Source organism: Scleropages formosus, chromosome 20 (assembly GCF_900964775.1).
Source record: "Scleropages formosus chromosome 20, fSclFor1.1, whole genome shotgun sequence".
NCBI classification, from domain to species: domain Eukaryota; kingdom Metazoa; phylum Chordata; class Actinopteri; order Osteoglossiformes; family Osteoglossidae; genus Scleropages; species Scleropages formosus.
The window spans coordinates 14,795,215-14,813,983 of NC_041825.1; the positions used below are offsets into that span (position 1 = coordinate 14,795,215).

Here is an 18,769-nt window from a genome sequence, read left to right on the forward strand (position 1 = left end):
GGCCATAATAAAGACTTGGGTGTAGTACTGAACCTCAGTAAGTAATTACAGGTCAAAAAAGATGTATCTTTGAATTTCTATAGGACAAAATTTATAGCAGTCCGTTCCTTTTGCTGGCATACAGAAAAAAAAAAAAAAATATGCGCGCAAACTAAATAAAACAAGCAAATGAATAACTATCATTAAAATTTCTGGTTTCAGGAAAGGCTATCTCCTTTATGTACACGCAGACTTACCTTGCTTAAGCACTGCCATTCAACTTTAACCTATTCTGGGAAGAGTTTTGCCAAAATTAAGGAGTACACAATTATCTGCTGAGCTAAACTGATCCAGAAAGTCTAATTCCTCAGCAGAATGTAATGTGGTTATGGCTATGGGCTGAATGTCCAGGTGGGGCTTGGTTGTTGTACCCTTGAGAAAGCTACTTACACTGTATAACTCCAATAAAAAGCTTGTTGTTCGGAAGAAAAATGTCAGCTAGGCAGCATCATAATAATAATAATAATAATAATAATAATAATAATAATAATAATAAGAAGAAGAAGAAGAAGAAGAAGAAGAAGAAGAAGAAGAACCCCAGATTCACCAGAAAATAAAAGCCATAGAATGCACCTGCTACAGTTTCTTCAGGATGGCAGCCCTTCTTGGCATCTTTCCTGCTGTAGTTAATAGCAGAAGCCCAGCATGCACTCAGGACTCCTGCTGGCTCAAGGGTCTACCCCATCACATCATGGCAACATGGAGCTACTGCTACTCATTGCCTGGTAACTCATCAAAGACACACAGTCCATTTATACAACAGCATTTCTTACGGTGCTAATTATGAACCATTATTTAGATGACGGCTTTGTCCAAGGTGGCCTAAAATGTCAGGTTACAGCTGGGTAATTTTTACTAGAGCCGTTCAGGGTACGTACTTTGCCCGAGGGTACTACAGCAGTAGTAGGTTTCAAACCATAATGCTTTGATTGAAGCACAACAGCCATCAGTCCTATACTACCTTGTGAAAACACAAAAAAAATCACTTATCCCTCGTTATCCAGTCCTACTTCATTCATAAAAATGGAATGAATACAGAAAAACCAAAAAATAAAATTACTTATCCCTGTACTTTCTTGAAGGAAAATTCTAGCTTGTTCCAAGCTGATGGGGTTTTTTTTAATGCAAAAGTCTGTGCAAATGATGCCTAATATCATAAGAAAACCACATAAAATTGAATAAATAATAATAATTTTAAAAATAATAATATTTTACTTAATTCAATATAAAAAATTACTTTTTTAAAGTAAACTTATTGTAATAGTTTGCATGGACGAGCTTAAAGAAGACAAAGGCTATATGTAACATTTAAATAAATAAACAGAAAAATAAATAGAAAAATTAAGCACAATGGTGCAAAACAGAGGATGCAAAAATAACCATGTAAGTATGCAAATCAGACCGCAGAGTTGTGTAATGCAACTGAGAGTGTGGGTACATGGTTCCCACAATGCAGTGCATGCAACAGTCTCTCTCACAAAGATACTTGCTGCAACTTTTAAACGCAGACTCAGTTTATCATCCTGGCCAAAATGTCACTGGGCCCAAACAAGATGTCCCAGAGTGGAAAAATGGAAAACCGGACCCATTAATGAAGAGGTAAGAATAATCATGGACTGAACACATGAAAAACCAGATGTCAGGGGAGCAAATAACAGCAGGTACATATACAAAGACTTCTGATGTGACTGTGCATTTTGATCTCCTGCAAGATTGCTTCTTGATTATGCATCTTTGCTTTTTAATGATAAATAGACCATTTCACAAGCAATAAAAACAGGCAGTAAACAATTGTTAAAAGTGTAAAAGCTGTCAGAGGTATTAATCAGCAGAGATAGAGAGCATCTCAAGACAAGCTGTCAGACTAAGTTAAATGGACAAAGCAGACTTTTCCATGGAGGTTTCCATTACAGGCCATAGCAAACTGAAAAGAAAGACTCCAATTAATACAGGCTCTTGAGAAGCATATCACAGAAAATGTTGTTTAAGCTTGTAGAGTATGTTGTGTGGGAGGAATATAATGGGATTTGGAGAGAGTGTGTTTTGTTTTTCCGTATACAAGTAATAGAGAGGGGCATGAATATTTCATTATTGGATGTTATTTAATGGATGCAGCTAAACAAAATTCACAATAATACGCTGAGCGGGGAATTCTGAGAGAAACAAACCACTAGATGGTAAAAATCTTTCTAAAAATGAACTCAGATATTTCTGGACTTGCTTTGCGAAACATATAATTGTCAGCATTTAGTGTGCCGATTTCTGTTGAATGTCGAAAAAAAACAAATCAATGTACAGTTTCCTGCTGTACTGTACATTTAGTACAATTATTTGGTTAAACAGCTTCCTAGTACGAGGAGATGCATGACAAGCAATCTCTGGTGCCAAGCAACAAGTTATTATATTTCTATATTTTAAGCTGTTAATTAGTAAAGGAGAAATGCTAATTGAAAGTGGAAAAGAAAATTATCTAAGGAAACTCGAAGATCATTAGGCACATATTTATAACTGTATCTTGGCACACCATGTGAGTGGTCACAAAGCAAAATTCACGCTGTTTTTTATCTTGTTGAGCCATTGTGATTGATGCACTGAGGCTTGAAAACAAATGAGCAGAAATGAACTATTAAAAGTGATTCAAACTTATTGGACTTCATGCTTTGATTTCATTTACAGATGTGAAGGTTGAATAAATTCAGAGTGATTTAATTTAGGTGATGCTTTGGGAGAGATGTCCATTGTTAAACAGCTACAGATATTTTTAGCTACCATTTTGTAACACATCATTTAGCTTGTTATGATACAGTAGTGAGGGGAATTTAATGTGAGGTGATTAACACAACACAATCAATCAGCTGTTAACTTAGTCAGCAAAGACATAAATGGGAAGTTAAATTTAACAGGACATAAATTTATCAGTGCACAATAACAGCAACACACAGCCATTTTTGCAGAGAAAACCAAAAGCCAAAAACGTAACACATCATTTGCCACCTTTAGTAAAAGTTGCCCCCCCCCACATTTAATATGAGTAATTAGGTACATGGCAGCACTGATAAAAATCTGCAAAGTTAAAACTACTTAATAAATGCATATTAAAATGGGCTTTTTCACCGAATTCAATAAGTTAAAACACGTATTAGGTAGATGCGCATTTAATAAATCAAGACCCACCAACAATAACTTTATTAAACAAATGTGCCTGACGTGTCTTCATGCATCAAAATAAAGTATTTTCAAAGTTAATGGTGATTCTGTAAGTCAGCATTTATTAGCATGACTAAGAAGCCTTAAAATAAATCTTAAATTAAAGAGCTGGCACCTCCAAGGTCATGTAAAAATGGTAAACTTATTCTTGCATGGTATACAGGGAACAGATGGTCACAGACCAATGAGTTATGCCATTCGCTGCATAATTAAAAGGTAGACTGTACATCCCAACCACAGAGAGATAGATAGATAGATAGATAGATAGATAGATAGATAGATAGATAGATAGATAGATAAGCTCGGCACTGATTATGTCTGGTGAAGTCCAAAGCTGCAGTGGTATATCTTTATGGCAGTGCCTGAAAACACCCAGGAAAAGCACAGTAAAGAATGAGTGCGCACATTAAAGTGTGGAAGTGAATGAGACAAGGGAAATGCTCTTTTCAAGCAGGCATATATTGAAAAGATGAAGATCTGCACAGGAGAATACTAATGAGGTTACTTGAAAAGCGTATTGGGGCTTCTTTAGGGAAATTCTCCGTGCATCCACACAGCCGAAACTCTTCAGTACACACAACCATTAATTATACTTTACTGGGGGAAAAGGAATTACAGAAACTTCTTTTATTCCCTTTGGTGGCTGTAAGGCGTAGGGGCTAGGGTCAAATTGTCCCGACAAGGGTTCATTTCAATGGAGCTTTTACACTTACAGAAAAGCTTGTTCTGGCAGAAGCAGAAATGTCAAGTACATCTTTTATCTTAAAACAGAATACTGAACTTGCGGTGATATATTTATCAACCTAACAATATTATTTTGAATGCTTTAACTGGTGATTTAAAATGAGGGCTACAGTCATATATTTTAATTGTTGTTGTTATCTACACTTTAAAATAAAAGCCCACCCCCCCACATGCATATAAATTTTCAATACATTTTAGACACCCATGAGAACTCTTGAACTCTTGAATATGCTCCTGGAAAACATACTTGGTATGTGAATCTGGTCAGTAGGACTCAACCTTACGACAAGTCCCTCCAGATTATCGAGACCTATGAGTCTGGCTTACTTTCTATAAAGAAAAGAAAAATAAATGCATTTTTTTCTTTTTGTTACTGCCACCAAACATCAGTGTGTTCAGTGTGTTGATAGAGAGCAACACTCTGCTCATAGAATTTCATCTCCTTTAAAGTTCACAATAGATCACGAAACATATACCTTTGTACCATCAAGTTAAACACTGCATCTGAGACTCTGTGCATAATAGACTTAAATTCCACCCAAGACAAAGTCAAACTCTGTTCTCATCACACTGTGAGTGTAGTGACCCTGTTTAAGGCATCTGAGCAGTGTGACGGATGATGATGGCACTTGTATATTGGCTTCACCCTAGTCAGGTATGGGCAGGAGCACAGCTGAGACCTAATGGACACAGAGTTCAGTAAAGGTAAAGGTAAAGCTCGCCCCATGTATGATGGGGGTTACTCTTCTATTGGCTCAGGGCAATAATCACAGGACAATGCATTGCACCAGTCCATTTGCTGTATGGTTGCCCTGATCTCCAGTTTATTTTCTTCATTGGCATCTGTGATCCTGGCTGAACCACAGAGCTCACCAGAAGATCACATAATGCATGCATACATAAGGGGTTATATGCATATATATTTGATTGAAAACACCCATTTTTGGCCACACACCTCTCTATTGTAGATTATCCACGATGTTAGCACCTTTTGCCATTGCTTATTTCTAGAGTAGAGAAGGTTTCAGGTCGCTTTGGCAACATATTTATTTTCAGCATACATTTGCTGATCCACTGCACTGGCCAGAAAAGGCAGTTCATCATTCTAACGTATTTGAATGTTTATTAAAAACACGGACTGAAATAAACTCTGGATGAAGGTGATTTCACTGTCCATGAATTTGTGTCTGAATTGTTGCTTTGAGAAATGTTATGAGTATGAGTTTAGCTAGTTTTCAAAATGGGTTTTCTTTCTTCATTTAAAAGGTCATTTTGTGAAGTGGTTTCTTACACTGTGCCAAGTGGCTATGTAAATTCCCCATAGAGCTGTTTCAAAGAAATAAAAACCATATAACGCACTTTCCTTATTACACGCAACAAAACACAGCATTTAAAAAGCAGTGTCTTGATAATAAATATATATAACCGAATCCAGCAGCTCCTGCTTCAGAAGCACTTCTGTTTGGAACTGGTACGGCTTTTGCAATATATGAGGCATGCATTTAATGATTTAAAGGAGACAGCATAGCCCTGAAACGAATCCCCAGATTAAGTTTCATACGGCATACAGTAATCATTCAATTTCACCAGCATTTATCCAAATAGGATCACTGAAAGCAAAAGCTGGGAGGCATGAGCTAAATGGTTGGGCAAACAATGGACAAGTCTAGAAGCAAGGCGCACACACAAAACCATCCACTCACACATGTACACACTGCGTAGGAAAGGCAGGCATACATAGAGTCAATCCACAACCTCCCACGGACTGAAGCTGTTGTGACGACTGACACAAACCTACAACCCTGAGCCACCCTAACATCCCGCATGAGATGCCATAATGTAATAATGTTACAAGCACATAAAATTATGTTGATTTTCTGTGAAATGGAGTCATTTGCCAAAGTGATTTTGAAAACTTATGAACTGCTCATGAACCCTTTTTAACGAACAAATGCATAATAATTAATAAAGCATGACAGGCTTGTTGCTGGAACACAATGCATGAAAGTGTTGTTATGTTACCACTGTACAAAGCAGTGTGCAGGCTGGATAGGTTTGTTTTGCTTATACCATGGTTAAAACATTATGACTAAAATATGGTATATTGTATGTTGTATATTTATAAGAAAATCAAAAAGCTAGTTTTTGACAAATAGCACTTCCTTAAATAGTCTACTAAAAGAATATTAACTCCTCTTCAGAGGAAATACCCCGCCATTCCAAAGACCCAAGTTCTAGCCAGAAGGTGTTGAAAACATAAGCATAGTTGCCAAGACCGTGCAAGTTTACATATAAGAAGTGAGCAAATTGCTTGCTTTGCATAGTTGAAAATCGTTGTAGATTACATCCCAACAAGTGTGCAGCCTGTAAGGCAGCCTGACAGAGTAAAATATGTCCACGAACATAACAAACATGGATCTGTCTGTAATGTTGTTCATAAGACAAAACAGCCGGAGTCAAGAAACAATGTGTACAACATAACACCGCAGTAGCAGTTAATTCCAGCAGCAGAATGACTGAAGTCAAAATCATGCAATTTTCTCACCTTATTCAAGTTCCCTCATTGATTCTACACTGCAGTTTCAATCGCAGTTGTGTGTCTTTCCTCATCAGTACTATCACCACTCTTCAGACACACTGTACCGGGTTAGTAAACACAGAGCAGCGCAAAACAAAGCAGCCATAAAAGTGCAAACATGGTGGAGACATTCCTTGCCCATGAAGGCTAGAAATGCTGGTGAATGTAGGAAATGCTGCAAAAGGCCATGTGTAGTAACATCACTGACCTTACAAATTTCGCTCCGTGCAGGAAAATGGACACACTGTCAAGGTTATTCATAGTTGACACATGGCCAGCGTTGTCTTAGTGTTGGGGAGTTGAAAGTTCATAAGCTGTGCACCTACTGTATCATGGTGATGGCTGCAGAGTGTTACACTTGCAACAGATTAAAGAAGTAACTTGTTATTACAAATAAACACAATTGGCTCCTCAGATGAGATATTTATGAAGGCTCACTAATTACCTGAATTATTGTGCTGTTGTAATAGACAGGCCCCACAGCAAGAAAAAGACCTCCTATTCTGCCCCCTTGAAAGAAAAAAAAAAATCCCTTTAGACGAGACCAACCTAAAACTCAATGCAAAACTCATAATAAAAGTAACCGCTGGTTTTGCAATAGTCGCAAAAAGTAATGAACTTAGTGAATGTGTCTCCATCCTAAGTGACCATCATCTGGGCACACCTTAGCCATAATACATTCTAGCATTAATAGACCCAGGGCTTTCATAGGTGTATTAATCCCTTATTGCAGCAAATGAAAATGGCAAACTAACTTGGAAACTAGTTGACTGGTAAGAAAACACTGCAATCTCTGTTAGAATTTACACCTGTATAAACTCTCTATAGTGTACAGTTGCTCCCGCTGACTCAATCTTTAAGGCATTGGAGGGAGAAACAAAAATGGAGGTAAACAGCTATATAGAGTATTTAATAGATATTACAAAGCAAAGGAGAAATGTTTTACTTTGAAGGTGTTAGTTTATTAAAAATTCTTTCTTTTGAATCACAGAGAACAGCAGGCAGAAAGCTTGTACAAAGCATGCAGGTCCATCAGCAGGCACCTGTGGAAGCACACAGCGCAAAGCAAGAATTGTGTTTGTTGAAGCTTTTCCACAACACGTGCAGTGACTTCGGATGATCGTCCATCTCGCACACTACGCCCAGCCTCGCCTCTCGAGATTCAATAAGCCGAAAGCCTCTGGAAGGTGTGACATAACCACCATTATGCAACCAAAGACGCCGTGTGCAGGGTCTGAAATGGACTTATGCAAATCTTCCAAGGCAAAGGCAGTCAGCCTTGGGCTCAAAGAGCCAGATGTGCACTGCACAACTGGGTTTACGCTCAGCACGGCCTAGCTGCAATGTTCCGTTTGAACTTCTTAAAGGGAGAAACAAACAAATAATGTAAAAGGATGAACGTAATCGAGTAAAGATCTGGGATGTGACCAAAGAAACTGATAAAAAAATATCTTGGCCAACGGAGTTGCTTTTACTTACATTTACATTTATTCATTTAGCAGAAGCTTTTGTCCAAAGCGACGTACATCTCAGCAAAAGTACAATTTATGGATTACATTAAGAGAAAGAGACATAGCTGCAGACATGAAAGTCTCAAGTAAACCTAGTTTGTTAACTTTCAGTTGTTTACCTCCAGCCTTTGTTTAAGAACTATTAACATATCTCTCCCTCCTTTTTTTTCTCAGTTTGTCTTCTGATCAGAATGCCGTAATATTTACATCCATTATCTCTGTCACTAATTGCCATCTTTATAAAAACCCGCATTAGCTATTTGAATTGAACAGTTCCCTGTAATTTAGTGAAAATGTCAGAAACATCAAAAGTGCAGATGTCCATAATGGAGTGATAACATCAACCTGAGAAATGTAACATGCCATATAATGGAAAATTATGAAAGCAAGATCACAAGAATTCTGGATTATTAATTAACACAATCAAAAACATTTGTGAACGCACCTGAGGTTCTGCAAATAGCCATACAATATGTGCCCGTTAGAATAATGAGAATTCAGCTTTACAAGGAACTTCATTCAATAACCCTACTTTGGCTTACAAGGCATTTCTTCATATTTATGAGGACCAAATTTTGATTTCGAGCACCCCCCAACAGCTGGATGACTAATGGTAATTATGTCTTTGATTTATGGGCATTCACCTTACAAAGGATTTTTCATGAATGCATTACCTTCACAAGGTGGGCAAAGTCTCTACTTCACTTTCTTACTCTGACACTGACAACTGAGCACCAAAGCAACCGGAAGGGGACACCTGGTTATTCACAACTGAACTGTTCTTTTTCATCTTCATAGGAAAAACTTAACAAACGATTACCAACAAAATCATTACATTATCAAGAATATAAGTGGTCTCTGCCTACCCTGCCTCTAACCGGTTTTAGATTTTTGATTTTATGATCATTTAATTACAATGCACGAACAATACACAAAGGAGCATTTTAACACTTCAAAACAGCAAAGCCTTGGGGGATTACTTGCACTAGACATTTCTTAATTACCATACAGAGCAAAATGATTGTACTGAAAAACAAATATTATTTAACATTACATAATCAAGAACCAGAGAGCAACAACATTACCATCCAAAGCACAGGATACTATAACTGCTTGGGCAATTGTAATGTGCAATTCAAAAATTTATCATTCTTAAAAATTCCCAGTTTACCAGAATTTTTGTCCAGTCCCTGATGTGGACTAAAATGACACCAAGCCTAGTCTAGTGAAACTTATAAGCACTGACACACAGAGGCCCTCTGCCTCATTCTGTGCCTCTGTCTAATTGTACCAGGTCCCTGTGGAATATTCCACCCATTTATCATTTCTGGAGCAAAATCACAGAAAACTTAACACCCTCCCTCTTTCCTTCCACAGTGATCTTTTAATCGTTGACCCACCCTGCAGACATAAAAAAGACATACTTGTCTTTTAAAAGACTGCCAGAATTGGGCTTCTCCTCTGCAATTAAAAGGAAAAAAATGGGATGGAGAGGTCTCTCCTTTCCCTGATCAGTCTTCCAAGCATCACAGAAAAGCATCATTTAAACCAACAATTCTGATTTCTTTAACGTATAAGAAAATCATGAAAAGCCCATATCTATGATTATATTATCATTATTTCATTGGATTTATTGGATTGTTGTTGGCTGTCCCAGGTCCCAGGAGGGGCCTTGTTGTACACTTTGGCAGCTTAACTACAACTGGTCCAGTAAAATACCCCACCATATGGAAATAGTGTAAGCTTCACATACTTTGAAGGTGTCCGTTACAAAATGTAACAAGGAGGTAAAAAGACAAATCTCTTTTTCTCGACAGCAGAGTGTCTAGCTCTTCTGGTATGATGGGGCAGTAGGTAGTGTAGTGGTTAGAGCTCTGGCCTTAGGAAACAGAGGTCAATACAGGATTTGAATCCCACCTCCAGCTGTAGTATTAACCCTAAATTATTCTAGTAAAAAATTACACAAATGTATACATTGATAAATAATTGTAGGTAGATTAACACTGTTTGTCACGTTGGAGAAAAGCATCAGCTACATGAATAAATGTAAATGATGATACTATGTACAGTGCAACTGCCAACATGTTAGAAAGAGATTTGACAAAGGAAAGACACACCAGTACAGTGGACTCTGTGATGGCTGTAAACGTAATGATTTGACCCTTCACTGTACAGAGCCTGTCTGACCTGGACAGGACCGTGTCAAGCAATGAATGAAGGTTCACTTGATTTATGAGAGCTCTATAAGATGAACAAAATCCCTTGCCGCTGGAAAAGTCCTTTATTGCTATGGTAAATCATCAGAAGTTGGCTATGCCAGCAGACAAATATTTAGGGGTGGAAATATTGACCAGCCACATATTTGTCATTTGGATTGAATAATTGGAATGTCATCATGTATTTACGGCATGGCAGCTGTTTGACTCTGTAATAAAATAAAACTGCAGCAAGTTGTTTTAAATGTAGCCACTCCACTTAACCAAACACACAATCCAGACAAAAAATAAGACCATGAGGAACAAAAGTTTGAAATTTTAAATGTCACAACATATCCGCACCTTGCTTGTATCACATAACTGCTGTCAATATACTGAAAGGAATATAAGTGTTGAAGTAATCGTTAGCGGTATTTGACAGATTCAGTGTGAACACAATGCCTGAGGATTTCAATTAATATAATAAAGCAAATCCAGCAAAAAATATATAGATTTAAGTCATAAACAATAGAAGGTAATAAAAGCCATAGCTTGTGTATGGAGTTTTTGCTGTGAAATCTGACTGATCTGGAGTAAATGTTTGAAGCTAGTAAACAATCTGTAGTTATCAGACATGGTGTAGTTATACCTTTTACACTATAAACTACTTTATGAATGAATGAATGAATGAATGAATGAAACTTTATGAGTTTGTCTTGAGATGAGATTGCTGATGTAGTTACTACTAGTCCTGGTAGCTGATCTTACTCCTGTTACAACAGGACCCTGAAATCAAGGTTTCTAAACAATTCAGACTGTTTTTTATTTTCTTTGAAATGCTGATATCATTAAAAAATATTAAAATGAAAGGCACTTAATAACATTCAGTCTAACTTTGACTGATTCCTCTGAATCCATTTTTGTTTTACCAGACCATCATTTACAGGGCTTCCCTGATCACTGGTTATGCACAGTAGGAATTCCAGGCATAGACAATCACCACTATGCTTTAAACATTCAGTTTTTCTGGAAAATCATCAGCCTTGATTTATTTCATCAGCTCCTGCGTCTTGGGGATATTTCTGGAAGAAACTATGGTTCATCAGCTCAGACTTCACTATTTGTACAAGAAGTAAAAAGGCTTCAAAAGTAAATAAAAAGGCTATAACTCAATATAGAGGGATATATTGTACATGTAAATAATTCTTTATATTCATTGCTTTGAGGCCCATGTGTAAACCCAGGTTAAACTATATTTAAATTGATGCGGGTGGGCTTAGAAGTTCTGTTTCACCCATCAGTGTCACAGCAGGTGACTGAATCAATGCCTTTACAAGTCTCAAGAACCCTGCAGAGGGGACCAAAAACAAGAGAAGCCACATCACAGCAGATATTGCTTTCCTGGATTTCTTTATTCTGCCTCTTGCAAAACCACTAAATGTTCGGACCACTGAAACTTTCTAAAAAATAGATGCTTTAGCGGCCTTTGTATTAATATTTGTAATATTTACTCCAGTATTGGCTGTGATATATAAAGTGTTGACATAGTGCTGGATGGGGATGTCCGGGGCTCTAAGCACACCCTCGATATCTCACTTATCACGATTGCATGGACCGAAAGTTTGCACAATACTTGCAATAATGATGCAAATCAGCAAAATATGAAGTAAATCAGATTCTCTATCTTGGTGTGTATAGCCATTTAGACAGCCAAGACTGCATTGAGAGATACACACAGGGAACTGGGTCCCCTTTCTTTTGCAAGGGAAAAAAATCTTATTGAACTGGGCAGCTCCATCCTAAAAATACCCTCTCTGATGAACACTGACTTCTTGTTTCTCAGTAAATGGCAGACAAGGCAGGTATTACCGTAAATGATAGAATTAATCATTATGGCACTTAGGTCATACATTAACTAAGACAGAGGAAGACCATTCTTGGTGTACGCAGAAACAGTGTACAACATTTACAAGAATTTTGTGATACCTTGACTATGTACAATACTTGTAACACTTAAATGTGACATTAACACATGGTTTGCATCTACAATACAGTCCACACATGCTTCATATGTTTCATCAAGTCAGTGGTCCTGAATACATGGCAATATAATATTGTCACCATCACCACAGAAGCCACACTGGAAAAAAATCGGGATCAACCAGTGGATGCATTTTGCCTCGGCTTTCATAGCCTTCATCACTACGAAAAAAATGGCTTCACCAGTGGGCTCTAAAAATCCACAAGAGCTAAGTTAAGATCTAACAGGTCTTTCACCCTGATGTTAAAGGCCTTGAAGGTCAGCATGAGCTGAGCTATCCAACATTTCTCATTTTCTCATCTGTCCACCGTCAGCTGCAGAGCTGACACATGAGCGAATCGCTGTGACATACGGGTGGACAAAGTTCAGCATGGCTGAACACTGAGCTGCCCGTTTTTTCCTCGGGAACCACATCGGCTGGAACCCGGCCCCCTGCCCTGCGGCACGCCGGCCGCCCTTCCCCAGCACCAGCAGCGGGAAACGGAGTGATAAAAATTATATTCGGGCCAGACGGAGAAGAAAGTGCCACAAGGTTGCAAGAAAAGCAGGAGGGCAGCCTGTCTTTTTAAGGGGAAGGCAGATGATATCCGAAGATGATGGGACATTACCTTTAAGGTTCCCTCGTCCCAGCGTCACAAACCCGGAGGAGATGAAGTTGTGGAGGTCATGGCCTCCGCTGCGGATGTTCTCTTTTCCGTAGTGTCCTCCTAGGAGCAGCACGACAGTATCAGAAACAGAGCTCTGCATGAGAGTGCATAAGAGATAGGCGGCTCCTCGACGCTGCGTCTGCATCAGCCTCCACTTCAAGTGCGCAGCAGCTGTGACACATTTCACCTGCGCTACAAAATGCACTTCCTTACAACGCAAAACAAAAAGCACACACAGTTACACGGCAGGGAGCTCAGCCATTCAGTAAATTTAGCGCCCGGCTGCTGAACTGTATGGTTTAAGGGCAGATTCTCAGCTGAGATGCTATGAAATCTAACTGCACTCAAGAGCAGTGAATGTATGGTATCAATCTTGTGTGCTGTGTCAGGAGCACTTTAAAGTTTGAGCACATTTGCGGCGAGTCACGCGGTGCCGCTGACGGACTCGGAGGAGGTGCTGATTCTTACCACGGGGGGACGAGTGTCGACATCAAGCATTCAGCTAATGATTTTGTAAACTTTGATTAGCTGGCTGCTAACATGAAAAAGAAAGGCCCCGAGGACAGAGGATTATTTACTCGTGTGACAGTGGAGCTATGCAAATGAGGAGAAAGCACAGTTACCCGGCAAGTCTAAGAGACCATTTTTACAGAGAAACAAAGGAAACTGGTTTCCGGCTCCCACGGTGAAACGCAGCTTGGGCTTCAATCCCGCTGATGAGTGTGCCAAGGTCCATCACAGTGGAGCAAGAAAAGCTTTAACTGCATGCTCTGCTCAGAGAGCTCCATTCCTTAAAGATCAAGCCACTGTTTCTTTACACAGTAAGTCTAAACATGCCTCCTTAATTATTCCAAAATGCGAAGACGTCACTTGCGCTATGGGGAAGCAGGTGGCACTGTGTTTAGAAGCATCACAATGCAATCATAGAACAGAGGTACGAACCCTACATTTGGTGTAGTACCCATGAGCATAGTACTTACCCTGAATTGGAAAGAAAAAAAAAAAAAAGGGTGAGTAACTAGGAAAAGCTTTATAACCACTTAGCACATAAACATATTTGTGCAAGAAACCTTGGACAAAACCTTCAGTTGAATGAATTAATGTAAAGCGTTTACCATACAGAACTGTTCTTTCAGCTGCGCTTTGGATACATTTTTATACGTTCCCGGTTTATGTTTTGAAAGTTTTCCAGGAGCTGCACTCAACTGTCTTCTAGATAAATAATTGGTAATTTAAATATGATCTCTGTGTTTGGTTTGTGGTACGAATGGAGTATGAATGGAGTTTCCTAGACTTTTATATATATATGTCTGTTTTTACTTTGCAGAAGACCATGTGACTTCTTAAGTGCATTAAACGGTGCTGCTGAGAACCTCAGCCCAGTAGTAATTACCTTCATAATACTGAGGTGCAGAAACCAACCGTTAGGGCCAGTTCTTCAGTTATTAAAAATGCTTTGCTCGCACATGTGTCTTGATGCAGCACAACGTGTCGAAAGCAGCTGCCATATTTATTTGCTGCATTTTAAAAGGACAATTGCATCTTTTCACTGCTGATAGCTTTGTAAACTCATAAAGGTACAAGGAGACCAAGTGCTTGGAAAGCTGCACATTAAGAATTTATGGCCTCTGATATACAGCCAGAATCATGTCTCCACCTCGAAGGTCACGCTTGCACTGGAGCGGTGGAGGGGGCTGTCTCAGCTCATTTAGGGTTACTCTCAAAAAGTTGGTGCTTTTCAAGGCCAGAAGGCACAACTTATTTCCTGCACTGTGCAATATTAAAATTGTCAGTGACTAATACATTCGTCAATGCTGTGGGACCCCAAGCATCAAAAAAGTTTTCAGACCACACATGTTAGTACAGTCTTATCAGTATTAAGAGTTCAGGTGAATGTATCGATTTTTGTTCACACGGATTCCTCATTTTATTAATGTTTATAATAGCGATGTTAATGTCTTTGTTGTTTGCAGTACTGGTATTTTATAAACTGCAGCACATTAATGTTTTTTTATGTTACATACATCATGAAATACTCCTTTTAGGTGTTCTCTTTGAAAAGTTTTTCCTTTCGTTTTCTGAAATTCTGTAAATCTTTACCTTTAAAAATCCACATAAATAACCAAAAAAACTAAGCACAAATGCTAGGCACAAGTTTAGTATAACCTTTCGACTGAAACGTGACACAATGATTCATACACTGTGTTTCCAGCACAAAATGTGCAGTATGATCAGCAATGCCTGTAGAACGCTCTGGATGAGAACATAATAATCACAAATAATGAACAGATAATAAGGGGTGAGTACATACATCAAAGTGTCAACAGGCTTGCAGATGAAAAGCAAAAAAAAAAAAAAAAAAAACAGGCCTGACCTTGAGACAACCTATTAAGTGTCTTTGTAGATCCCTGTTCCCATCCCCATTGACAGAAGAAGAGCGCATTCTCACAGACCCCCTTTGACGTCATGGACTTCAGCCGCCACTCAAACTGGCTATGGAGCCAAGAGTCACATTACAACTGAGATGGCTGGGATGCAGAATAACAACTACAAGTACTAGATACATCAGCCAGCTTTTCACATACTGAGTTTTCATGCATTTTTCACTCCTGAAAATATTCTGTGAACATTATTTCGGTAACAATAGAACTTACTTTACCCAACGATGAACTGGCATCTCCTATACTTCAGGAATAGGCTCACGACCACCACCACCCTGAACCGGAAAAGTGGTTCTTGACAGTAAGCGAGAATGAATAAAATACACATTTCAAAACAAAGTTCATACAGATTGAACTCTGATCATAGGCAACACTGTGCTTTATCCACAAAAAAATCCACGGTACAGAGCACAATAAGAAATATCATGATGAAATACCTAACAGCGGGACTTCTCTTAATTAAATTTAATCATACTTCAGCAATCCAGGCACTGTTTGTGTATGCAATGATGTCTTAAAGTGATAAAACAAAGAAAAAATAAAACAATTAAAAGATGATCCTTAGAAGTGCAGTTCAGTATCTGAATCCTGTTAACCACAAACTTTATAAACTGAAATGATCACTAGAAATGACATCACAGCCCTTCTAATTTGCATGATTGCTTCACATAACATTTGCAGGCTTCCCGAGTCCAGTATGAGGAAAACAGTGATTCAGCTGGAGTTTTTCTTCAATACTGAGCGGCTGGAGCCAGGAATTTAATACATTCTCACTTGGAACTGTCTTATAAGGAAACCATTGTGTGTATTAAATGACAACATCTTACACAATAAGCTTACATAACATCTCATGGCACAAGTTGAGAACTTACTGGTGACACACAATCACACATTCACAGCAAAAATAAGTGACAGAGCTCTACAAAGTTAATTTATAATCATACATTCAAGTATCAAGAAATCTAACATTGTCACTCTGCATAATTCTGCGAAAAACTGTGGGTTTCCAATTAATAAATAATTGTTTTTTCTTAATTTCTTCATTTAAAAAAGAAAAAGAAAAAACTGGACGCCTTGGTGTTAAAAGTTCAGGTTCCATTGCTATCATAATAAATATATCACATCTAAATTATTCATCAGAAAAATGGATCACCAGAAAATGTACTTGCAGTGCACCTTGGGTAATGTCTGAACAATGATTAATGTACAGGAATTTTCCATTACACTTTACACGCATTAAGGCACAAGAGCATGCTCTTTCAAAGTAATTTGACCACCTAACTGTCTCAGGGGCTGATTTACCAGTTGCTTGTAGGATGTTTTAACCTTGCAAAAACTGTCAAACTAAACATTATGTAAGCATATTTACTAAGAAAACAAAGCAACATTTCATGCATTAATGCCATGGTTCTTAAAGATTAGCACGTTTCACTCCCAACCCTCAGGCCAACTTGCACACCTCTATGCATTTCCAATAGCCCACTAAGTATAACGCAACGTCTTCAGACAAGCAAAGACAGTAAGAACTCACCAACACAGGACCTTAGCTATCCATTTTTAACTGCCACAACATGAAAACTTATTAATATAGTAATGCATATGCAAATGACAGTTTCTAGCACCGAGTTTCAACCCCTTTGACCAGAAAATAACATAGATTAAGCCTAATTCAGTCAAATCTACAAACAGTGCCTTACTTGAAAACATTTGGCATGGTCCCATAATGAATTGTGTCATTCATTTGGACTAGAACAGCTTGTAAATGTATATTTTGGTTAATTAATCTGTTATTTCAGGGCTAATAATGTAGTTAAGCAAGGCTTTTGTTTGAGACTCCTCAAAGGAACTGCATCATTTAATGGCAACGCTAGGAACAATTCTGCACCAGTCATGTAAAAAGTCCTGCAGCCTGAAGTTAATCTGATTTGACAACAAAAGGCTGTCAAATGCATTTCCCTGTTATCGCACAGCTCCCTTCATGGTCCGTGTTTGTGCGGTATTGAACCATGCATCCCGAACATCATCCATTTGTACTGACTGCAGTGAATGAGGAATGCCCTTTGCCCACTTACTCTTACCTGTTACCTACATGCTGGCATACTGCAGCCCCAATCTGTAGTCAAAAAAAGTTGTACTTACCAATAATTTTGCAAAATGCAGTAGCCAGAACCCCAATAAGCAACAGGGAAATCCAAAACATTGCACAGAAGAACCATAACTGTAACTAAAGAATACTGGATGCCTGCTGAAAGCTAAGAACTGACAAAAAGTGGTCATTAAAACCAACAAAGGCAAGAATTAACTAGCAACTCTCAACAAAAGCAACTGTAGTCCAGTCTAGTCTGATGAAATTGTGCTGGAAAATCAGGGTAAATGACACTGAGCGTGGCTACTGAAGAGGCCGGGGGACATGGTGGAAGAGAGGGTAATGCTGGTACCTCACAGCTCTCAAGCTGCTTGGTGGGCAGAAGGCACTGGCAAACCACTTCCTTTCGTCCCTTGCCTAGAAAACCACACGTGAGCTTGCTATGAGTCAGACTCAACTCGATGGTACTTCCATCCACTCATTGAACGTGTCATTTGATCACCAATCTCTGGAGGAGACTGAGTGCTGTGTAACACACAAAGCCTATCCCTGGAGGTGATACCCCCAGCCCACCTTCTTCTAATTATTTCACAGAAATATGACCCAGCTCCTCCTAAAAATCCCACCTCCGTTTCAGAACCAATGTCATCCCTCGCCCTGTGAGCTGTATCCGCGCACGGAGCCTACTGTGCCAAAGATGGACTCCGATCTGTTGCACTGACAATGTAATGAGCAGCGTAAACAGTGTGCTTGTACAAATCAGATGATTACTGGGTGGTAAAATGGGATATTTGGAGATTGCGCAGCTGCCAAGGACAACGGTGTGAGTACACTCAGACCAGAAGAGACTATGTCAGTGTAAACGTGTGGTACTTACTACTAGCTGACAGCAAAGACTAGACCTTTGTTTTTAAATATTATTGTTAAATTATTAATCATAGTAAAGTCTTGCTTTAATTTTCTCTCCTTTTTATTGCGTCTTAAAGTCTTTAACAAATTAGCTGCTACTATACAGTAAGTTTCCAATATTGATAAGTGACAAAGACTTCCTAAGAAATGTTTTCTTTTTTCTTTCATAAATACTGTTTAGTTTAGTATTCCCTGTAATAAGAACATTAAGACAGAAGAGGAATGAATGCAGTCATTGATTCTGAGAGTCGCATAGCGTTCTACATGAGTGAGTTTTAAATAAAACTCAGCAGTTACATGTTTCTATGAGTTATGAGTTATGTTGGTCTCTCAGTTGAAAATATTAAGCCAAATTACAAAGGAAGCTGGTG

The 18,769-nt window shown here is 38.6% G+C and overlaps 1 protein-coding gene across 6 annotated transcripts in view; it reads right to left on the bottom strand.

The window, feature by feature from the left end:
• The window catches only part of LOC108939858 (protein shisa-6-like), an 80,775-nt gene that overhangs the window by 55,144 nt on the left and 6,862 nt on the right, over nucleotides 1-18,769 (bottom strand). For 4 of the 6 annotated variants that reach the window (XM_029246894.1, XM_029246892.1, XM_029246896.1 and 1 more), the window contains exon 4: nucleotides 12,924-13,022. The exons of the other annotated variants lie outside the window; for them this stretch is intronic. In XM_029246894.1, coding sequence (XP_029102727.1) covers nucleotides 12,924-13,022 — 99 coding nt within the window. The remainder of the gene's footprint in view (nucleotides 1-12,923; nucleotides 13,023-18,769) is intronic. 6 annotated transcript variants of the gene reach the window in all.